Raw genomic sequence first — 22,422 nt, forward strand, 5'->3', positions numbered from 1 at the left:
CAATAACAAACGCAACAAGCAATTAAAAATGTAAAATTTTTCCTCTCCTCTGCCCAGTGCTTCAAAATCCCCTTGTTCCAAGCAATTCTGTATCGGGCAGCTGGAATAAAGCATTGCATACTTTTGAGCGACGGCAAAGCAGTGCATTGCCAAGCAGTGGGGAAGCTTAGAAGATCAGCGTATGAGTATTAGTGTATAAGAGAAAAAAGTGTTGCCTACTTTTCAGAGTTATCAAATTGCTGCTAGATGATGATAAACAACAATTTAAAAAAAAGATCTTCTCGTATTATTTTAGTTGTTGGAAACCAAACAGAAAAAGGAAAATATTTTTTATTGGTAGTCCTTAACTCAATTAAAGTTAAATGATATAAGTCTTATGGAAATGTTAAACTGGTTTTAACATTGATACAAAAATATGTTAAATTTAAACTCGGTTAGAGTTATGTGTTATTATTTTTGCTTGTTGTTGCTTGATAGCTCATTTATGGATTTACGCATGGAATAAATGACTATGTAGGTAAATACTTACTTTATAGCTCATTTATAGTATAGATATGTAAATTTGTGAATATGTAGATATATGTATATATGTATGTATATCAAAAATAATATTTATATATTTCTCTGGTTTTGTTTTTTCGTGTTGTTGCCAAAAAAAAACTTGCAACTTTATACATGATTATTATTTTTTATTTATTTAAATATTTTAAATTTAAATGAAAATATATATATTTTTTTATTGAATATCAATGGGCTTAAGGATGTATATTCATGAATATAGCACATATATATGAAAATGTATTTTCAGTTTGGCAATTGCTAATTGGATACTATTTAGTATTATTCCTATACCCATATTGTAAAATGTAACGATTAGGGTATATTGATTGTCTGCAACTGAATGTGATATGAAAGATCTCTATAGCATAAATTTATATACAACTATAGAATGACGATGAATGAATACAACATTCTCCATGCAATGCAAAAATATATCTCTCTCCTCAATGATCTGTTGAATGTTCAACAAAATTTTTTAGGCCATTTGCATACCTGAAAACTGTGTGTGTCTGTATGCATGGCATACAGCTGTGAGCTATTTCAGCCATTCTTTCCAGGATATCTGCTTACTAGAGAAGACTTTTCTAGCGCAATTTTTTTTTAAGATGCTTTATCAACTTTTAACTAACCATAATTTATGATGCTACGACCAGTTTGAAGGACTTTTGTGGTTTTGGCCAAGCCAAGAGACAGTTGTGGCTGCTGCTGTTGCTATGGCTCTTGTTGTTGTGGTTGCTGTTGTTGCGGCAGAGTGTCCATGTCTTAAGCTATTTTTAAATGTGCTTGAGCGCAAAGTTTGTGACAAATTTTTGGCTAACATCGTTTGCCTGTTAACTGTAAAACTGTGAAATAGTAAAATTGCCAAATTGTAAAAGTGTAAACTGTAAGCTGAATGCGACAGTTGACAAGGCGGACTTGTAATGATAGCCAGAAAGTTGCAAGTGCCAATGGCTTTTTAATGAAGCAGCAGCAGCAGCAGCAGAAGCAGAAGCTTCTCCATCTTCTTCTTCTTCAATTTTTCTAGTGGTGCAAACAAATTTGTTGGCTGTGTTTGACTTTAAGTGGCGACGCGGCTTTAAACTAGACTCGTTTCGGTCATATTTTCAACACGGTTGCAAACATAAATAACAGGACAAACTTTTCAATAAATAAAATTAAAAACTTTTCGCTTTTTTTTCCGTCTTATTTTGGTCAAAAGTTGGTCGCCAGGCGGTGCCAGTTGTGCAAACAAACAAAGCGAGCGACAGAGACAGAGATAGATAGAGAGAAGGCGAGAGACACGAGCACAGACGGACAGCGCTAGATGATTGGGTTGGGGTTAAGGGGAGCGGCAAACAAACGTCAATTGACCGTAAAAATGTATATGTATAAAGCAGTTAAGACCTTCGAGAAGCCGATGAGACTGAGACTGAGACTGAAGCAGAGCCAGAGCCAGAGCCAGAGGCAGAGGCTGTAACTGAAGCGCTTGAGGTTGGCGAAACAATCACCTGTGCAGCAGCCGGCCGAAGTTGGTCAGTTTTTGGTACCAGGAATTTCATTTGCCGCAAATAGAAAGAAGTAGAAACAGAAGGAGAAGAGCGAAAGAAAAAAAAAAAAAAACAAACAAACTTTGCAGCCAATCAGTTGAGCAACTGCGTCAACTGAGCGCGGATCGATGGCCACTGGGACGACGCGAGGCGCGTCGCGGGGCGACTAAATCAACTGAAAGTTGGTGCGAAGAAAAACAAAATCAGATTGCTAAGTGAGCGCAGAGCTGGGGCAAAGAGCAAAGCGAGCAGACGGAAGCGGGAGAGAGCTCAGCGGCGGCGGCGGCGGAGGCGGGCTATAGCTGTGTGAAGTGCGCAAAATGAATTGGTCAAGTGGAAAAAATTGGCAACGCGTGAGGCGAAAAGGCAGAAGGAGAGAAGGGAGAGAGAGGGACAGAAAGAGAGACAAACAGGCAGCCAGAGAGACAGAGAGAGAGAGAGAGAGAGAGAGACAACTGGGGATGGGGTGTCGAAAAGTATTGAAATACATTTAATGAAAAAGTTAGACGAGGTCGCGACGATAGCAAATGTGGAGCAGGAGCTGGAGCAGGAGGCGCAGCAGGAGCAGCAGAAGAAAACGTGGACGAAGCAATTGAGCAAACACAGCAAAGTTGATGTGATTTTGCTGTAAGCAACAACAACAACAACAACAACAGCAACATCAACAACAACAAGTGAGCACTGCTAAACACTGATTGCGTTTTAATGCCAGTTATGGATGAATAGATGAGCACAAAGAACAGAAAATTGTATCTGTGTGTGTGTGTGTGTGTGAGTGAACAACTTTTTTCCCTAAGCTTAAAAAGGAAACAAAATTTTATGAACGTACATCAAGTAGAAAAGTTACTTTTATTAACAAAAATATTTTTGCTGCTAGTAAAGCGGATCGAGTCAATAGATATATGAAAAATTGCAATATCATAAAAAATGCGAAAAAAAAACATAATAAATTACCTAATCAAATGAGTGCTGAAGAGAGAGAGAGAGAGAGATAGAGAGAGAGAGAGAGAGAGAGAGAGAGAGAGAGAGAGAGAGGGAGAGAGAGAGAGAGACTGTATGGGGAGATGATTTTTGAAAAATCTTTCGTAATGAAAGTCTTATTGGACAATTGATAAATAAAAGTGTATCAGGGTATATAAATATTCAAACATGAACTACATGAAGTATTGATTTATTTAAAATGTAAAAAAAAAATAATAATAATAATAATAAAAATGATTAAAAATATAAAATATAAAAAAGAAGAAAAAGTACACAAAATTAAATAAATAAATAAAAAGTATTGTCATTGAGTTCTAGAAGCCCATCGAAAATTGGATATCTATACTCATAAGACCTAGAGATTTTTGTCGTAGATTTTTGTACAGCGAAATTCAGTTTTTAAATCCCATCCCGCGCATCTTTCGGCCTAGGTTACCAAACTTTGCATTTCGAGTCATATAAATTTGATTGTGTCAAAATTTGAAATCCCTTCTGCCAATAACTTTCGTTAGAGGTTTTTATTTTATTTTAAAGCTATTTAAATTTTCCAAATTTCTGTTTTCCTGTCTTCATAAAACAAATATCATGGCCGCACTTGTGATTTTGTTCATTCGTTTTAGCTTATGCCTGTTTTTGTTGATGAATGGAGGTAAGCCATAAGAATAGTAATGTGAGGGTTCCGCGACTAGGAAATACCCAAAACCCCGCCGATAGACGTATGCAAGCATGCTCTATAGATAGTATTCATGCATATCTATTTACACTTTTACCCTCGTTTACTTTTCAAAGTCAAAGCCGGCAGAGAACCTCGAATTTCTAGAGGGGAAGATGCCAGTATTGAGGATGTTCCCTATATGGGCTCGCTGCGTAAACTCCAAAATGAATCTGTGGCAGTTGGCAGTGGATACATTTGCGCAGCAGCTGTTATCAAGAATCGTGTGCTTATCACATCCGCTTTCTGTATATATAGGTGGGTATACCTGAGTGAACCAATTTGCTGTTATACTGAAATTATGTTCTGCAGACAAACACGAGAGGATATGGTGGCTGTAATAGGGAATACGAACACGAGAGGCTTAAGCTCAACAATGAGGGTGCTGAAAATCGCAAGTTGGCGATGGCATGGCTTATATAAGCATAACGAACTGGCTTACAATATTGGATTGGTCTTTACTTCTGAAGATATAATGCCCGTTAAAGGAGCTATTGCATATCTACCTATCACTATGGAAGTATTTCAGCCGAATACCCGATGCTCATTTTGCGGCTGGGGTGCAGATACTACTGTAAGCCAATCGATAATTGTATTCTATAAAGCCGTATATTAACTGCTAGTGTATCGATAACTTTAGCTATTTGAGTATCGATAACGAATTGTAAACTGGTTTCTTTGTTTGTCGATATCTATACATTAATCTATCTATACATTAGTTACTTGAATACCGATAACTAACATTATGTGAGTATTTCTATATCGATAACTAATCGATTACCTCTCCTCACTTTAGGTTGCTGTGTTGCGTGACGCTCCCCACGTCGCATTAAGACGGATTTCCAGCAAAATGGAGTGCTTTAAGCGCGCTCTTGTTGTGGGTGTGATGTGCACCTACGACTTGGCGCGAGCCGCTAAAACAAACAGGTTCGATCTAGGTGGCCCGTTGAAATGCAACGATACACTTGCGGGTGTCTTCCTCGGAAGTGCCAGCAACGAGTATATGCTGTTCACCGATATATATATGTTTAGAAAATGGATAAACGGGGGCATTTACATGCATTTCAATGGAGTTGAGGCCCTACGTTCCAGTTGCTTCCAGTGGCACGTGTCTGTGGCCATTGCCATTTACCTGATCACCAGCTGACAGTCAGGAGGACATATACATATTAGAGTTTGATTTTAAATTCGTATTAAAAATTACTTGCTGTAGCCCGCTGTAGCTGTAGCTTATCCCCTGGCCGTACTTGTGGGGGTACCCAGAGAAGGGCTTAAGGAAGTGCCCATAAATTCTATGCATTCCAGCCGGTGTTGTCGCCTCCTGCTTCAGCTGCTCCTCAGCTCGTCTTGTGGTTGCAATAGTTTTTGAGTTTTCAGATTTTCTTTTGGGGCACAATGCAAATGCTCGCGCGATTTATCGGCGGCGTTCAGAGCTCAGCTCGCAATCAGAAAGCGCAGCGCGAAAAAAAAAACATCTGAAGAGAAAACAAAAAAGTATAAAAAACAAAGTAAAAGTAAAGAAAAAAAATTACAATTGAAAAGTTTTGCAATACGCGACGCGGGCTGCGTTGCAGTTTCATATCAAACTTTGGCTATTGTATTTTCATGTGTCTTCGGGCCGACTCCCTCTTTGTCTTTTCGCTTTGCCGCTGATAACGCGGCCAGTGGCTCACAGCGAGAGGGGGCGTGGCTGGCAAAGAGGCGTCGACGCAGCGTCAGCCAAATGCACTTTTCGGAGTTATCAAAGAGTTTAAATTGCATTGCCAAGCACAATGTGAAGCTGAAATGGGGAAGAGCGACAGAGAGAGACAGACGGAGTGTGTGTGTGAGAGAGAGAGAGAGGCCACAATTTGAAGCGCATTATCCTATGGCTCAGACACCGGCGCGTTGCATACAAAAGACAAAAGTCAAACTTGTGCTGCTCAGACGAGCAAAAAAACAAAAAGAGAAGCGAAACGCAGCGCAGCAGCTGCGACGCGACAGCGCTGCTGCTGCTGGCAGCGTCTGTTTATCTTGTAAGGTAAATCATTCGAGACTGAAAGTCAAACAGCAGCCGAAGCAATAGCAGCCAGATTTAGGCAGCTGGGGAGGAGCAGCTCCAGCTGGGACTAGAGAGCAGCAGCAGCAGGAGTCGGGAGGCGGGAGGCACCTGGCTGCTCCTGCATGCCGGTGAAACTTTTCAAAGTAGTTGAGACGACAAAGGCGGGAATTGAATTTAAACAATAGCCGTTGTCACGGGACTCAAAACTCGAAGCTGAAATGCCGCAGCGAAAGCTTTTGCAGTTGCATGCGTCCGGCTCCTGCTCTTGCTCCGACTCCTGCTACGACTGCGGCTGCGGCTGCGGCTGCGTCCTTGCCGCAATGCGTCGAATGTCCTGTCAGGCAGCCAGCAAAGGCCTGCAAATTAGTCGCATATTAAAAATGTTTGGCCAAACAAAGATGAGCCAGGCGAATCCCATGTGCTCTGGCCAGCATCTTATCTTTGGCCACACAATCGAGAGGGCGTCAGGGATGGGGCGTGGCGTGGCGTAAAGTTTTGCTGCTGCTGCTACAGCGCTGCTGCGCTGCCAGCAAATGAGAAAAGTTTAAATGACGCGCTGCAGTTGGCAAATGGCAAGCAGTTAAAAATGAGAGTATCTACATGCCAAGAGCGCAAGGAGCTGCTGCTGGCGCCACTCCTGCCGCTCCTGCCACTCCAGCTGCAGCTGTCCCATTTATTATCAACAGAGCGCAGAGCAGAGCAGAGAGCTTAACCAAAAGTCTGGTTCGGGCGAGCGGGTCAGCCAAGCGGTTACAAGCTGATAAGTAATGATACCCTATCACATGATACTCTATCACAGATGGAGCTGGGGAATGGAAATGCAAATGCAAATGAAAATGGAAATGCGAATGCGAATGCGAATGGAAATGGAAATGGAGATTCATATGCTAACAGCTTCTTTAGCTGCATTTGTTGAAGTCTGTCGAAGGGTGAAAACAATTATTAGCAAATTATCTTGAAGGCTAAGGGTTTAACAGAGCATTTCGGTCTGTCTGTGGAACCACTGTTATATATTTATGAAATATGAGAGTGTATAATTAAGTTTATTTTGAAAGAAATAAAAAGTTCCTCAAGCGCAGTGGAGTACTGAAGCCATCTTGATTTTTACACTCAGAGCGAGGTTTTTAATGTCTTATCAAATTATGATTACATTGGTATAGAAGCCTATTTATCTATCTGTCACTGTTTGTCTTTGTCCTTACTTTTGTCCCCCCCTTTTCAATTCCTAATCAGGTTTTACTTTTCTGTTTCTCTTCCTCACTCGGTCACTATATAATTTTCGCTCTCTCGCTCTTGCTGTCTCTCTTTCTTTCCACCATCTGTGTCTTTCTTTCTTTTGGCTCCTCTGTCGCTCTTTGTCTCCCTCTCTATGGCTTCCTTTGCCTGTCCTTTGTCTCTTACACTTTCGTTTTCGATTTTTCTGTGGGTCCCTCCCATTCTCTCTATACCACGTAATCCTCCCCTCTCTATATCTTCGACTCTCCTAGAATATTTATTCTATATTTCTTGCATACTATTCATAAACTATGAATTGAACTTGTCTGTAAAATGGGTTTCAAACCGTTACTCCTCCCCACCCCCATCACCATTCCCGCCCCAGTTAACGTCCCCGTTCCATATATGATCTATGTATTATTTAGTTTTGGACACTTTTCTACCGACTCTGTCAAATGTGAGCCACATGGCTGTCAACACAAATTCCGGACCTTATTCGGCTCTCTCCGGCGTCCTTTCAAGTTCTCTTGGCTCGAGTTCTGTTTACTTAAAGCCAAAGACCGTAGAAGGAAAATTGTCGCAGTTTCAAAATATGTCACGTGCTGTGCAATGTCCGTCGCCAAGCTGCCAATAAGTGAAGGGACACATGTTCCACAATTCGTATAGCCCGCGGGTGTATTCTCCTCTACTCTCTACACTCTCTCACTCTTCCACTCTTTCTCTCTCTTTCGTTCTTTTTCTGTCTCCTTTTCGTCGTCCACAAAACTTGTCACTTTTTACGCGCAGCTGCAGTTTATTTTAAGATTGGCCGAGCACTTTGTCGCCTTGTTTTGGCATCATTGACGCTTGGCTTACTTTGCAACCTCGCCCTGGCACGCCCCCGCACCTGCCTGTGTCCTTTTTCTGGGCAGAAAGTTTTTTGTAGCGCCGCAGCGGGTCGCCCTTTGCCTTCTCCCTTGACGTTCTTAACACTTGTCGCTACTTTTTAGCTATTTTGATTTTTGAGAAACAAAAACTGAAAACTTTTGTTGCTGATTTCTTTTGCAATTTGTCGCGCGTGTGAACGAGACAGCAGGAGATGGAGTGAGAGCGAGAGAGAGACAGTGGGAAGGAGAGCAGTAGTTGGCATGGTTCCATCATGTGCGAAATAAGTTTCACACTTAACGACAGAACAAGTTTTGAAGCAGGACGCTGACATCCTTGTCCTGGGCTGTCAACGCGTTTAGTTTCTGTGTGTTTTCTTTTTCCTCTTTTTTTTTTTTAGGTCATTTCATCAAGTGTTATTAGCCAGGGCTGGCAAACTATTTGAACGAGTTTACAAATGTTGTTTCAAAATATTTGCCAACAAGCTTGTATTAATTTGATAGGAATTCAACTATTTATTTTGTATGGAGAAGAACTCGTTCAATTGTCTATTGTCTTTGGTCAGTTGCCAGCCCTGGTCATCATAACTGAAAGTGTTTTCGGTCATATTGTGGGCGCGCATTCTGTCTAATGAATATGGCCGCCATTTTGTGCATTCAACAAGGGGTTGGGCCAAGGGTCGCTCGTTCGGCCATCAACGAGCGCGCGCAATATATAATTTAATTTCATGCATTGCCTGGCTAATGCGCTTTCGCGCTTAAAAGTACGCCATAAGTAAGGAAAGTGCGCAAATGTGCTTAAAAAAAGAATATATATATATTCATATATATGTATGTATGTATGTATTTATATATAAAAGTTTGGCTGACACTGAGAGTGAGCTGGCTCTTTGCTAGTGTCGCAAGGCAGCGGCCTGGAAACAATGCGCGACATTCAGGCGACATTGTTGCCAAAGCTTTTTACAACTCACATGAGTTGCCCCTCCCTCTTGCTCCTATACAAGATCCACACTGAGCGTCCCGCTGCTGTCTCCCTCCCTCCCGCTCATTTACAAAGTCTACGCTACCCAGTCCACTGCTCTCCCGCACTCTTATACAAAATCTACGCTCTGCCCATTCCAGTGCTCTCTTATTGTCATTTGTTTGCGCCGCAGCAGTTGTAGCATATTATCTAAATGTGTTGCATGCGTGTTGGTGTGCCTGGGTGTGTGTGTGTAGCTTTCTATGATTTGTTGTTGTAATGTGCTTTAATGTGAAAAGTTTTTAATGCTTAAGCAGCGCGTCGCCGTTGCCGTCGCCGTCGCTGGCTCTCTCCAGCTTAAGCCAAAAAAGCTAAAGAGCGGGCGGGGAGAGGTGAAACAGATGAAGACGGCACTCATATAGCCACTCTCACACACACACACACAAACACACACCCATACACTCGCAGTTATTTTCTTTGCTCAGTTCGCTTCTTGCTGCGTTAGTTGGCAACTTTTATTTGTGGTTTTTTTATGTAAATGCGCCCAAGTGATAAGGCAACTTTTCGGCTACTGCAGCGAGCATTGCGGTGGGCGGGACCGGGGCAGGAGACGGTTGACAACTGGCAGCGGGGGCAAAGAGAAGGAGAGCCACTGTTGCTGTCATGTATCTAAGAGCAGCAACATGAACATGTTGCCAAATGCCATTCTTGTTGCTGTTGTATTGTCGCCCGCTGTCGTTGCTGTTGTTGTTGTTGCTGTTGTTGTGTTATTGTTGCTTGGAAATTAAATTTCAGTGACTTTGTTGTTTATTTGCAGCATGGGAGTTGGCATAGAGCCAGTGCACTCAAAGGGTATTCCGACTTTCCCATTGACTACGCATCAAAAATGATCAAAGCTGCTTTGTATAGGACTGTGGACATCAATTCGTCTGCAATTTGCACTCTTATACAGTACTCTTATACAGTAACGCACGCTTGCTATTTTATTGCACTTTTTTAATGATCATTATAATTCTAGCTTCATAGCAAAAACTTTAATGCAACGGAAGCGAATATAAAAAATAATTATTAATGCTGCACAGTAAAAAAGTTATTAAACTTAAAATTTTTAAGCTGCCATTTAATATTTACAATTTATAGGGCATTAAAACTTCGCTTGTCTCGACTCACTATCTCTTTCCTTCTTCTAGTTTTTTTCTGTTCTTTTGTGCACTCTTTCTGCTGCTCGGTCAGGCATTTAGTGTGCCAGAGAGCACTCTCTGGGTCTGGGCATGTGTAAATTAGAGAAAATTTACGTTTATTATTATTTTTAGTGGCAGTCGCTCGTCATAGTCGCCACACCCCCCACGCCTCCTCCCTCTCACGCAGTCCCTCTGTGTCTATCTCTCGCTCAGCTGGAGTCCATTGTGTCGAGCACTCCTACCAGCTCATCCGCCTGGGCATCTGTGTTATATTTATGTATGTTTTCCAGTACTCACATCTCCCCTCCTCCTTCTCTCACTCTCTTTCAGTTCTCAGTTCGCCTTTTGTGTATGCGCCTCGTGTGTAGAAGCAGATAACATGACTATGATGCGTTGTGGATGTCCCCAGGGAGTGGGGACAGTGGGACAGGCAGGCAGCGAGCGAGAGGGGGAGCAGAGACAGCTTTGAATATGAAATGCGAGTGCAAGTTAGAACTCTGCATGATAATTATGGGCGCTGCAGGCGATAATTGCCCACTAAACGCGCCATAATCTCGTATGTCTCTGTATCTGTGTGTGTGCGTGAGTGTGTGTCAGTGCGTGTGTGTGTCCGAGAGAACAGCCGCAAAACCTAAAGCATAACCGAAGCGAAAAACCGCAGTCGAAAAGTTTGGTCAGGCCTATGAAATGGCTGGATAAAAACTCTTTATGCAGCCTTTTGCGACTCTCGGACTCGGAAATTATTCATGAGTGATTTTACCGCCCAGGCACTTGAGGCGAACTTTTGCTCCATGTTTAATTGCCAAGCTCCACATTAACAAAAGCAACAACAGCACTCACAACGGGAACGGGAACGGGAACTGGAACAGATTCGGCCATAAGCTGCCGAAAACCATATAAAAGATATTACAAAAACGAACTTGGGCAACAGTTGAGTAACAACAGTTTCTCATGTGAGCTGTAAAGGAGAAGGAGAGATGCAGAAGGTAGTCGAAAGTTGAATACTCTCATGGAAGAAAATATAAGAGTGTGAGTATAAGAGTAAGAGATTAGAGCTGTGTTGCAGCGCTTGGTATAAGTTTGACTGTAGGAATAACCAAAAAAAAAGAATTATTGAACTTAATCTATTCATTGGATATAGGAACCGCTGGTGTGTATCTGCCTAACGGTTTACATATATCTCAAATATTCAACTTTTCAGTTTTCTGATATAAAAATAGCTTTAAAGACTAAAGCATTTGTTATGGAGGGCTATATCAGCCTTAAACTTTAGCTACTTGTTACGTCTGGCTCTATCTGCTTAATCAGGACTGATCAGGACTATATATAGTCGTATACATGCCTGTGTAAACTTTATTGCACACAAAAATCCGTCCGCTTCAGTCTCACACAATTCATGACGCAAACGAATTTAAATACTCCTACCGTAAAGGCATACAAAAAGTTTACTCACTTTTTTATTTTAATTCGTAAGTTTGTCCGGTGGGCGGTGGATGGTGGGCGGGCTCTTTTATGCTTCCTTATAGCTGTCATTGTTGTGGCGGCCGCTTTGTCATTTTAAAGGCAACATTATTGGCTCCGGTGGATAAGTCCGGACCGTAAACTATTTTTCTTGCATTTACGTGACGAGTGGAGCTCGAAGGACGAGGGATGAGTGCAGCACGCGGCCCTCGGCACAAATGCGAAAAATATTATGCCTTATCCTTTTTAATAGTCAATCGTTTTGCCATTTGCCTCGACGGTAGGAAAAAATACAAAAAAGGAAAGAAAATATCGTTACGAAAAGGGAATTAATTTTATTTTAATGCTCGTTGCGTTTTGTTGGGGATTTGCGAAGGGTTGCCAGAGATTGGAAATCCGCTCGACACTTTGGGCCCGGGCTCGAGCCTTATCAGCGATGCAGTAGCCGCCATGGAAGCGGGGGGCAGGGGGACGTAGGTGTTGTCAGGTGTGTCGCCTGCGCATCTATCTTTTACCTTTTTTTTGCGTTATTTATTGCAGTTTAAGTGAGTTGTCAGCCAGTGGGCAGCTCGACAGAAAGATGGAAGCAGAGAGAGAGAGAGAGAGATATAGAGAGTGGGAGAGAGAAAGGGAGGATGGTAGTGAAGAGCTGGAGGTAGAGTGAAGAGAGCTGAAACAAACACTTGACATGCGGGCAGGCTTAGAGTACATAACACACACACACAAACACACACACACACACACCTATACGCACACATGTATGCTAGATAATGTATTTTTAATTGAAAGTTAAAGCAGTTGGGTAAGCTGGGTTACTTTAGCTGAGATGGTAAAGTAGTTTACTTTTTTTCAGCACTTTCAAGATAATTGTAGCGCTGCCTCATTAACTATTTACCTTCAAATTAAATTGCCTTTACTTAAATATAAGTTATTACGCATTCATATATTCCAGCACGAAGGGAATGCCATCAGCTCTTATATGCTTCATGCTCTCTCTTTCTGCTATTTGGCTTTGATCGACGAATGCAAAAGAGTGAAGCGACAATCGTTGGAAATCTTTCCAGTTAGCCTGAGTGCATTGGCACTCTTATACTCGCTCACTCTAAAGCTCTTATACTAGCTTATTAAAAGAAGTCATCTGAGCGCCGAAGCTTTTAGTTGTTTCATCGCGGTCGGCTTCACTGTGAATGCGTCTGCACTCATATATTTAGCAAAGAATGCAATGTGCGACATAAAGAAAATAAGCTCAAAACGAAATAGTTAACAAATAGTTAAGCTTGTCTAAAAATGCTGCCACTTAATGAACTACTTTAAATAATTTTCCAACTGAAAATTATTTTCATTTACTAAACTTTGCCGTCGACCGAGTAGCTGTGTGCCCCGGCCTCGCCACTTGCTGCTCGCCGCCCTTCCCCCATCTGCTCCTATCCCATTTCAGTGGCAACTTTCGCATCGTTAACAATTTGGCAAGATTTAAAAATGTCTGCAGCAGGACGGGCAATGGAGGTTGGCAGGGCAACTGCAAGGGGAGAGGGTACGGATCCAAATAAAAATATCACTTTACTGTGTCGCCCAACGTCTCTGCCAAGGACGGGGTAATTTATCAAGACAAAAACCAGAGGCAGCAGTCGACAAAGAGCGGCTAGATGTCGGAATGAGTAGATGGAGTGCACATGGATACTGAGCAGAGAGATGGCAGCAGCAGATAAAGCAAAGCATTTCAGCAAGCTTTCGCGTATAGGTGCGTGCGAGGGGCACAGCAGCAGCTCTCTGTCGTGCTCGCACTCGCATTCACTCTCCCTCTCGCTCATTCCTCCTTCTACGGTTACTTTCTTAATTTCATTTGCGGAGCAACAGCGACGCCGACGCCAGCGTCGACAACTTTGCTGCGCTGTTGCTGCCTTTGCTGTTTTGTTTTTCAATTTCGCCCGGCGAAACTTTACCAAATACATCTCAAAAGCAGCGACAACAACAAGAAGAACAACGGTAAAAACTCAAGCAGCGGCAGCAACAAAGACGTGCAAAGTTTCTATTAAAACGGATTTAATTATGTAATGGAATCATGATAAATTTCGCGCAACGTGAAAAGTGTTGGCCAAGGCTAGCAGCCAAGTACCTGACACAAAGGCCGACGCAACCAGAACCAAAACAAGGCCCACAAACACAGCAACAACGCCAGCTCAACTGGAAGCTCAAAGCACCCGAAAAAAAGAACTTGAAGCAAGATGAATAGATAGCTGAATAGGCAGACAGCAGGTAGACAAAAACCAACAAAACATAAAGAGAAGGACAATTAAATACCCTGGAAAAGAAATTTTAAGCAGTGTACAATTAAATATAAAGTCTTGCTATATATGTATGTAGGTCAAGTTTAAATTATATTGATAATAATTAGTAGTATATATATAGAAGTATATTTATATAGAGTTTATAGTAGCCTTTCGTCTATTTTTGGCTTCAAAATCAATATACCCTATGGCGGGTGCCTGAGAAAGGGGCATGCCAGAAATTTCTTGGAGTTTTAAGCGCTTTAATTTAGAGAGCTTATTATTAGCACAAGTGTGTGCGCCTATGTGTGTGTGTGTGTGTGTGTGTGTGGTGTGTGTTCTTTCTTGTGTGTGTGTGGGCTTCTCCTGTTAAAAATGTGTTCGTGTTTGAGGGCTTATTAGCGCTGCTCTCCCCAGTTGTTTAACTGCTGAGGACAAATATTGTAATTCGTTTGTAAATAATAATTATTATATATACATATATATATATATATATATATATATATATATATATATATATATATATATATATATATATATATATATATATGTGTGTATATATTTATTTAAATAAACTTAGATATCGACATTGAAGGCTTATTTAAGCGTTTCCAAATATTTCAGATCGTTTTTTGAGGTATTGTTATATATTAAATGTAGAACCTAATCAAAAAAAAAAAAAAAAAAAAATAAATAAATAAATAAATAAAAATAATAAATAAATAAATAAATGATTAAATAAAAAAAAAAAAAATATATAATTAAAAAAAAAAAATTGTTATACTTGTATATAGGTTTATTTGAACTTTTATTGTTCTATATTTTATATTTTATTATACTAAATAATAAGCAAAAACTATCCAAAGGGATTTCCTCATAATATATCAAATTTATTTACAGAGTTTATATTTAAATTTTATTGTGTTCATTTTTGCTAAGCGCAACACATTTTAAGTTAAAAAAATCTCTGTTTATATATATTTACCGTAATTTATATAATATTTATTCTTTCTCTTTGTTTTGGCTTTTGTCATTTCTTTGTGGCAACTAAATGAGTCTAATTTGAGTGTCCAAGAAAAACAGAAATAATTCGCTATCTCCCTCCCTCTCACTCACTGTCTATTTGTTAGCCCATTGTATGTTTTAATTGTTGTGTGTGTGTGTGTGTGTTTTCTTTGGTATTATTAATCCATGCAGCAGTTGTGTGTATTTATGCATATGCTTAGTTATTTGCTCTCAGCTCTCGTTCTCTCGCCATTTTCGGCTTTCCCGTTTCCGCTGCTTTTTTTGCTGGCTGTACCGGATCTAACGTTAGTTTTTTAGCTATTGTCATTACGGGCTGGCTTTTATTGCATCCACGTATATACAACATTTGTCTGCTCCCTGGACGAGCGACTCATTCTGGCCAAAAGAGATGCTAGCTGGCATTTCTTTTTTTTCCCGTGTTTTTTTTTGTTTTTTGTTTTTGGCCAGCTCAGCAGCTTTCGCACATTGCATAATTTTGGCCGCTTAATAACATTTTAATTGTTGTTGTGGGCTTTCATGGGGTTAAAGAGGAGTGGGAATTGGAGCCAGTGTGTCGAGTGCTTAACAAAAAGAGGAAGACAGAAAAAAAAAGAAGAATTCCGTGCAGCTCTGCCCCCGCATTATTATTATCATAATGAGCGTGCGGTCGGGTTGGCTAGGCACGAATAGAAGGGCTGGGGGTGTGGCTAGTGGATAGGGCTAAGGGGGCTTCAAACTTTGTGTGTGTGTGTGTGTCTGGGTGTGTGTGTGTGCTGAAAGGAATGTTGCATAATGTGGCTCTGCCGGCTGTCCGCAAAGCATTCGAAATTATGCATGCTGCGGTATTTCGTCGTTCCGCCATTGTTTTCTGTGCCCTGTTTTTTTTTTGTTCTATATATAAATTTTTTTTACATTTTTATTTCAATTTTTGAACATTTTCATTTTTGTTTTCATTGCGAATATAAAAATTCAAGTTAGCACGGCTCGAGTCTATTTAGATTTAAAATAGCAGCACGGCTCGCTGAGTTTATTACCGTAAGCAAGTTTAAAGCTATTCCAGTGCCGGCGCTCCGCCCCGCGCTGACTATAGCGAGCTCTTCGGCTTATCAACTTCCTATTAAATCTTGTTTTATTTTTTGCCTTATTTTCAACTTTGCCTATGTCTATGTCCCGCCACGCCTCGCTGATAAGCAGCAACATTTTCAGCGCAAATTTATTTGATGTGTTTTATTGTGGTGCTAAATTTCGCGTTGCCCACCAAAAATGCCACAAAAAGTGGCAGCAGCAGCAGGAGCAGGAGCAGCAGCAGCAGGAGCAGCAGCAGGAGCAACGTGGCCTATGCGAATAACTCCTCTGAGAGTGCCTCCCTTGTCAGAGAATTCGGCTCGCTTAGCCCTATCAGCCAGGCCGTTTGTCATTTGCCAAGCTCTTGGCTTCCATTTTTCTTAGTTCTTAGATGGCTTCTGTAATTTACCTTGTTCACCTGCCCGACAACTGTCGCCAAAGTTCATTATTGCAAAATACCCAAACAAAGAACGACTCCAAGAATCTGCTCGATTAATGTCTTATCTAAGCAACAGCTTCAACAGCATTTCAGGATATGCAACACCATATTAAAGGTTATATTTAAATGTGAATCTGAGAAGTTTGGAATTATATCATGAGAATGAACATGTTAATTATGAAAGTTTCCGTAGATACATCCAGAATTGATCAAATATATAGATTATTTTTATTTATATTCATTTTATTATATATTTAATAAATTATAGTAGATTGCAAAGAAAACATTAATATGTATATATACTTTATATATTTATAGTATTTATTTATTGATTATATAAAAAGAAAATTTTTTTTATGTTTTTAGATGATAAAACATTTTTATAAACTTCTTGTTTTCTTTCCATTTTCACTTTTTTAATTTAATAAAATATTCTTTTGAAAAGATTTTTAATTTGTTTTTATTTATTTATTTAATTTTTTTAATACCTAAATGTTTCCTCTTTATTTTTATAATTTAATAATAAATTTATTTTTTTTTAATATTCTATAATATGATACAATACGTATTCATTTCTGTCTTTTAGTTGAGCTCTTATTTACTGTACAGTAACTACATGAACGTTGTTTCGTAATGATATGTTCTTCTATCCATTCAACTAGAAATGATAATGAAACAACATTAAAGGATTTCAGCGTAATCTTATCAACTCAAATCCTGCCCTTGAGCAACACAGCCAATAGGAATCGTATTGTCTTTTATTTCTAAAATACACACAATAGAGTGGAAGCGAATATTGAAGCATATCGGAAACTAATTCAATTATTCATATGTAATCAATGTTGTACTAATTAGAGCATCTGCTCTTTGATATGTACACTGTCGTATATAAATAATTGAATAAGAGCTCGCATACATAGGGAATACCCTATAAGTGGACGTCAGACTCCTCGAGTTGACTGTAAAGTGCTTTGTGCTTTGTAGTCTAATTCGATTCTGCAATTAATTTGCTTTTAAGTGATTATCAGCTTCTTTTTTAGCGACGAGCCTATTCTATATGCTCTCTCGCTCTCTCAGTCTCTCTCTCTCTCTCGCTCGCGCGCTCAAGCCTCTCTCTCTGCTGAGTGACATGCATTTCGGGCTCGAAATATAATTAATGATTTGCCACGCCTACCAATTATAAGTGTCAAAAGCAGCAGCAGCAGAAGCAGCAGCAGCAGTAGCTTCATCCCTAAATACAGAAGCAAAAGGGCTGCGGACTGAGGACAGGATACCAGAAACAGGATTCATATTATCCTGCTTGCCTCTAAAATGCTTTTCACCCATTTTCCGACACAGATTTTGGCTCTTACCTTTTGGCTGTGGCGCAGGTTAATTGAATTAATCTTGGCAGCGTTTAAATTTCAACAGTTGAGCGAGGCAAATTGTCAGAGGTGGGAGGTGGCAGGTGGAAGGTGGGCGGCTGGGAGTGGTTAGAGTGCTGCCACATTTGATGCGAACCCCTTTTTTACACGTGCAATTAAAAGCCATTTTTACGAGTAACTTGCGAAATATGATGACGACGATGACAGACAAGCTAAATGATGATAATGATGAACACAAATACAATGTATACAATTTATGATGATGATGATGATGAGCATCATCATGATGTTGTTGTTGGTAATGAATATGCGTGGCATTGTTGCTTTAATTGTTAAAAGCTTGCCCTCGCGCTGACAATTGAAACATCCAAAAATAAGCGTTAAATATACATACATATTATATAAATGTATATATGTATATGCATATATATATCTGTATATATGTATATGCATATATATATCTGTGTAGCGACAGTTCAGGTAGCAGACACATAGCCAGACAGCGGTTAGGGCTGGGGGGAGCTGGAGGATGCGCTGGTTGGACGCGTAGCTGGCTGCGAAAATTCCTTTGACATGTAAAACGCCGCATGGAATAAATATCGAAAAAAAATGCAAAAAAAAAAGAAGAAAAACAAATGGAAGAAAAGTGCGGGTATGCCAGCGGAAAAAAAGTGAAACGGAAACACGAAAAATACTCAACACGTTGTCAAAAATAAAATTAAAAAAAAAGACCAGAAAATAAAACAGTAAAAATGGGAAAACAAATTGAAATGCATGTAAAATTCAAATGAGAATTAAAATACGAAACTTATTTGCACTGAAAACAGGTGCGAAAATTAAATAAAAATCATTTTTCTCCACGAGGTTTTGCCTTGCCCACCCCCTTCTGCTGCTCCGATTTTTTCCGTTTTTTTTTTTTACATCCCCTCTCAATTTTTCGGGAATATGAGCGACAAAGCAAAAGCCCAGTCCAGCGTAAAGTTGTTCATTTGTAGCTCTGGCATTTGTATATTTATTTTGTTGTTATTCAGCTAATTGAATATTTACACATGTGTCCATTCTATGGGAAAGCTACGAATGTTGGCTCTCAGCTCGCATGTTGCACAGTGCTAAGTGCTTCACGCTGAACGCTGTCAGATCGAGTCACATATGTACATGCGATTCCAATTTCCATTTCCATACAGAGCAGTCCAACAATAGAGCAGGGCAGCAGTTGGGGCAGGGGAAGTCTATTCTAAAAACTTTAGCGATTTTATAAAACATAAATCGGGAATTTTTTGTATTGAACAGTGACGTTTGAAAAGAGTCTAGATATAACTATATATATTTATATATTAGAGTATATATATATGTATGAAATATTTTACATTTAAGATGAAATATATTGAAATAAAATACATTCTTAAAATTTTCCTTAAGTAATCAAAAACTTTTTACTTTTATATAAAATTCACAAATCTTTTTTATCTAATTCAGTTATTCAAGAAAATGTTTCTTTATTTATTATGAGTTCTCACTTGAGATCATAATTAGGCATTCAAATGACAGTCTTACATTAGCATTGAGGTAAATCTTTCTTCATGAATACCCTCACAGCTCCTTTTACATATAAGAAATAAGCAGGCAAACATTTCAACTCATATCCTGACTCATCAAATCCATGAATTTCCTGATCAAATCACTCAATCTCTAAGCAACACTGATAGTAATACCAGGAACTCCAATCGAGTATAAACAGCTCGTTTGTTATTTAATATATCCCCAAAAAAAAACTTCACTCTAACAAATTCATAGGAAAAACAAAGCCTTAAGAACTTTAGCCCATACTCTCATACTTTATATATAAATATTTTTGTATAAAAATTTAATTCAACTTCAAATAGTTCCACAAAGGAGAATCTCAACTGAAATAGAACGCAAAGTTTTATGGCAAGTTCCTGGTAAACTTAATCAGCTCTGCTGATAGATTACATATCGTTTTTTGTTTCCCAGAAAGCACTTGCCTAAGCTGCTTTAAATATACGCAGTGCCTTAAAGCTGGTTATAACAACACGCATAAGGAAAATGCATGTGAGGATGAACAAAAAAAAAAAGAAAAACAACAACAACAACAACAAAAATAGAAATCGAAATCGAATTTCAACCGAATGTCCTTTGGACAACTTTGAGTGACTTGGGCCCAAGCTGAAACTAACTAATCCTTTTTTGCGCATTTCGCTCTTTTTGTGTATGTGTGTGTGTGTGAGTGTGTGAGTGTGTGTTTGTGTTCTTTTTTTTCTGTCCAATGCCAATTCATGCGGCCAGAAACGAAAATGTCATCATCAGCAGCCAGAAGCAACTACACTATTCCACAATATTTCCTTACCACTAACTATTCGATCCATTGCAGCTCCTTGAATCTGTTCACAAACACAAAAATTCACACACACACATACACACATATAAATATAGAAATAGAGAGAGAGAGAGAGAGAGAGTCGCATAGTGCCACTCAACGTAACTTTTTATGTGCAACATAGCAGAATGATTGTGTTCCGTTCCAGAAATATCAGCACAACAAGCACAACGGCAACGGCAACAATAACAACAACAGCAACAACCAGAACTATAACAACAGCAGCAGCAGCGGCAACAACAACTGCAACAACATCTTAAGCCATTTCGCATAAAATTTCACACACCATTTTAGCCAAGTGCCATATTACCTGCACACAAGACGGGACTCAACTCAACTCGACTCGACTCAAAGCGGTTTGGTTCAGCAGCGCCAGCCCTACGTAACCCCCAAGCCCTGCCGCTGCCCCCTCACTCGTTGCCAAAACCTAACTCTGCGGAAAACCATGCGAGCAAGCAAAGAAAGGAAAATAAAATGCTGAGAAAATGTTGAAAAACACGAAACTGAACATAAAAATACCTTTTGACACATGCAAGCGGCAGCGGCGGGGGCATTCAGGCAGCGGGCGTGGTCAAGGGAATTCACAGTGAAGGAATGAAGAAGGCAGAGAGAGAGAGCGAGAGAGAGAGAGTGCGAGCTAGCGGCAGCTTAAAATCAGCGTCAAAAGCAGCTACAACATCGAAGGCCGAAATGGCGCTGGGCAGAACGAGCCAACACAAACACGAACTAAAAAAGAAAATATCTTGAAAATTGCATTTTAAGAAGAAGTTCGTGTGGCTATAACGGAAAATCTATAAACACACACACACATGCACACACACATGCACACAGCTGGCAATGGAATGGATACATGGAATTGAAGCTGAAGCCGGGTAGCCGGGCCACACAATGGTCCAAACAGTCAGCAAAGCATGTTGGCCCAATCCAATACAATTTTAACGATAATGCGAGCCAAGAGCGAGCCAACCAAAAATTGATACGGCCATCAGAAGGGGCTATAATACAACTACCAGCACACACACACACACACACTCAGCTGGCCAAATGTCATTTCACTATTTGCAAACGAAAATATCACGTATACGCAGTGCATTGTTGCTGTTGACTCTTACATGCGTTAATAGCTTCAGATAAGTGGAGAGTGCTGGACGAGCTGATGCCCTGAAACTATCACAGATATATATTGATAATTTACAGGGTATTCACATAGTCAAATCATTGAAGTATTAGTGCCCTTTGGCCGGTCAAGCCAACTGAATAATTCCCGCACTGAAATGGCCGAGTACAATGGCTGAGCACAACAATGTTGCCATAACGATTTGTAGTGCACCCAAATGCGAGACAATAGCAACAGCTGCAACAGCAACAGCAACAACAACAACAACAACAACAAAGACAGCAACAAATTATGACAACAAATTGCAAACAAACAAGCAACAAACAAGTGAATCACCTTTAATGCTTCCTGTTGGGCTCTCGCTCTGTCTCTCCCCTGTCTCTCACTCTCTCTCTCTCTCTCTCCCTCGCTAGACAAGAAAGTGCAGCGTAAGCAAGTGGCAAATGACGCCTCGCCGGCAGGCGTTACGCCTGCGGGCGTGGCAGTATGCTACACGCTCCACTGTCATAACTTCAGCGAGGCGGGCGGCATTGACAAAAACTGCAGCTGGCGGCTAGGCAGACAGCTGAGAGACAGCTGAGTCTTTGGCTAAGCGGGCGGAAGGACTAAGGAGCGGGGCATGCATGTCAAAGGACAGCGAACTAGTGTGTGTGTGTGTGTGTTGCTTAACACTTAAAAGCGGAAGTAAGCGTCGTGTTGTTGCGGTTGAAAATGGAGAATCAGCTAAAGGAAAAACTGTGCAAAGACGGCAACAAAAGTTTATTTTCCTGCGGCGCTTGACTGACGTTTGTGAATGTGTGCGTGTGCTGCTGCTGTTGTTGTTGTTGTTGCTACAGCTACTGCAGTGACAGCAAAAACCAAGACAACAACAACAACAACAGCAGCTCGACAGGTGCGCAGCTCTAGCCGACACACCAGAATATCACTTTAAAGTTTTGTGCTCTGGCTGTCGCTATGTTAGTTTCTGACATGAAATTGCATTACATTTCACACAGCCAACGGCAAAAGACAGCAGCAGCGGTCGGCGGGGGCGGGCGGCATGTCAGCAGCAATGAGTTGCCTGTGCATTTGCAAGAATTGTCTTATTTTGGCAACTGTCGTTTGGTTTTTGGCCCTGCCCAAGATGAAGTGTACAAATTAGTTGGCCTTGTCACAAACAGCAGCAGCAGCAACAGCAGCAGCAATACTAACAGCAACATCATCAGCAGCAACCACTTTTAGAGTTGGAGCCCTTCACGACGGCATCTCAACATGGCTAGGAGACCTTT

At 40.4% G+C, this 22,422-nt stretch overlaps 1 protein-coding gene across 1 annotated transcript; it reads left to right on the plus strand.

Moving 5' to 3' along the window:
• The first annotated feature begins 3,542 nt into the window (after positions 1-3,542).
• Positions 3,543-4,992, plus strand: LOC108658340 (granzyme D). Its single transcript, XM_030386578.2, has 4 exons — positions 3,543-3,717; positions 3,858-4,038; positions 4,093-4,354; positions 4,577-4,992. The coding sequence occupies exons 1-4, from the start codon at positions 3,654-3,656 to the stop codon at positions 4,925-4,927; spliced, it is 858 nt and encodes a 285-aa protein (XP_030242438.1). The 5' UTR covers positions 3,543-3,653; the 3' UTR covers positions 4,928-4,992.
• The last annotated feature ends 17,430 nt before the right edge of the window (positions 4,993-22,422 follow it).

The sequence above is a fragment of the Drosophila navojoa genome, chromosome 3 (assembly GCF_054131105.1).
Source record: "Drosophila navojoa isolate 15081-1374.11 chromosome 3, UAZ_NAV_1.0, whole genome shotgun sequence".
NCBI lineage: Eukaryota > Metazoa > Arthropoda > Insecta > Diptera > Drosophilidae > Drosophila > Drosophila navojoa.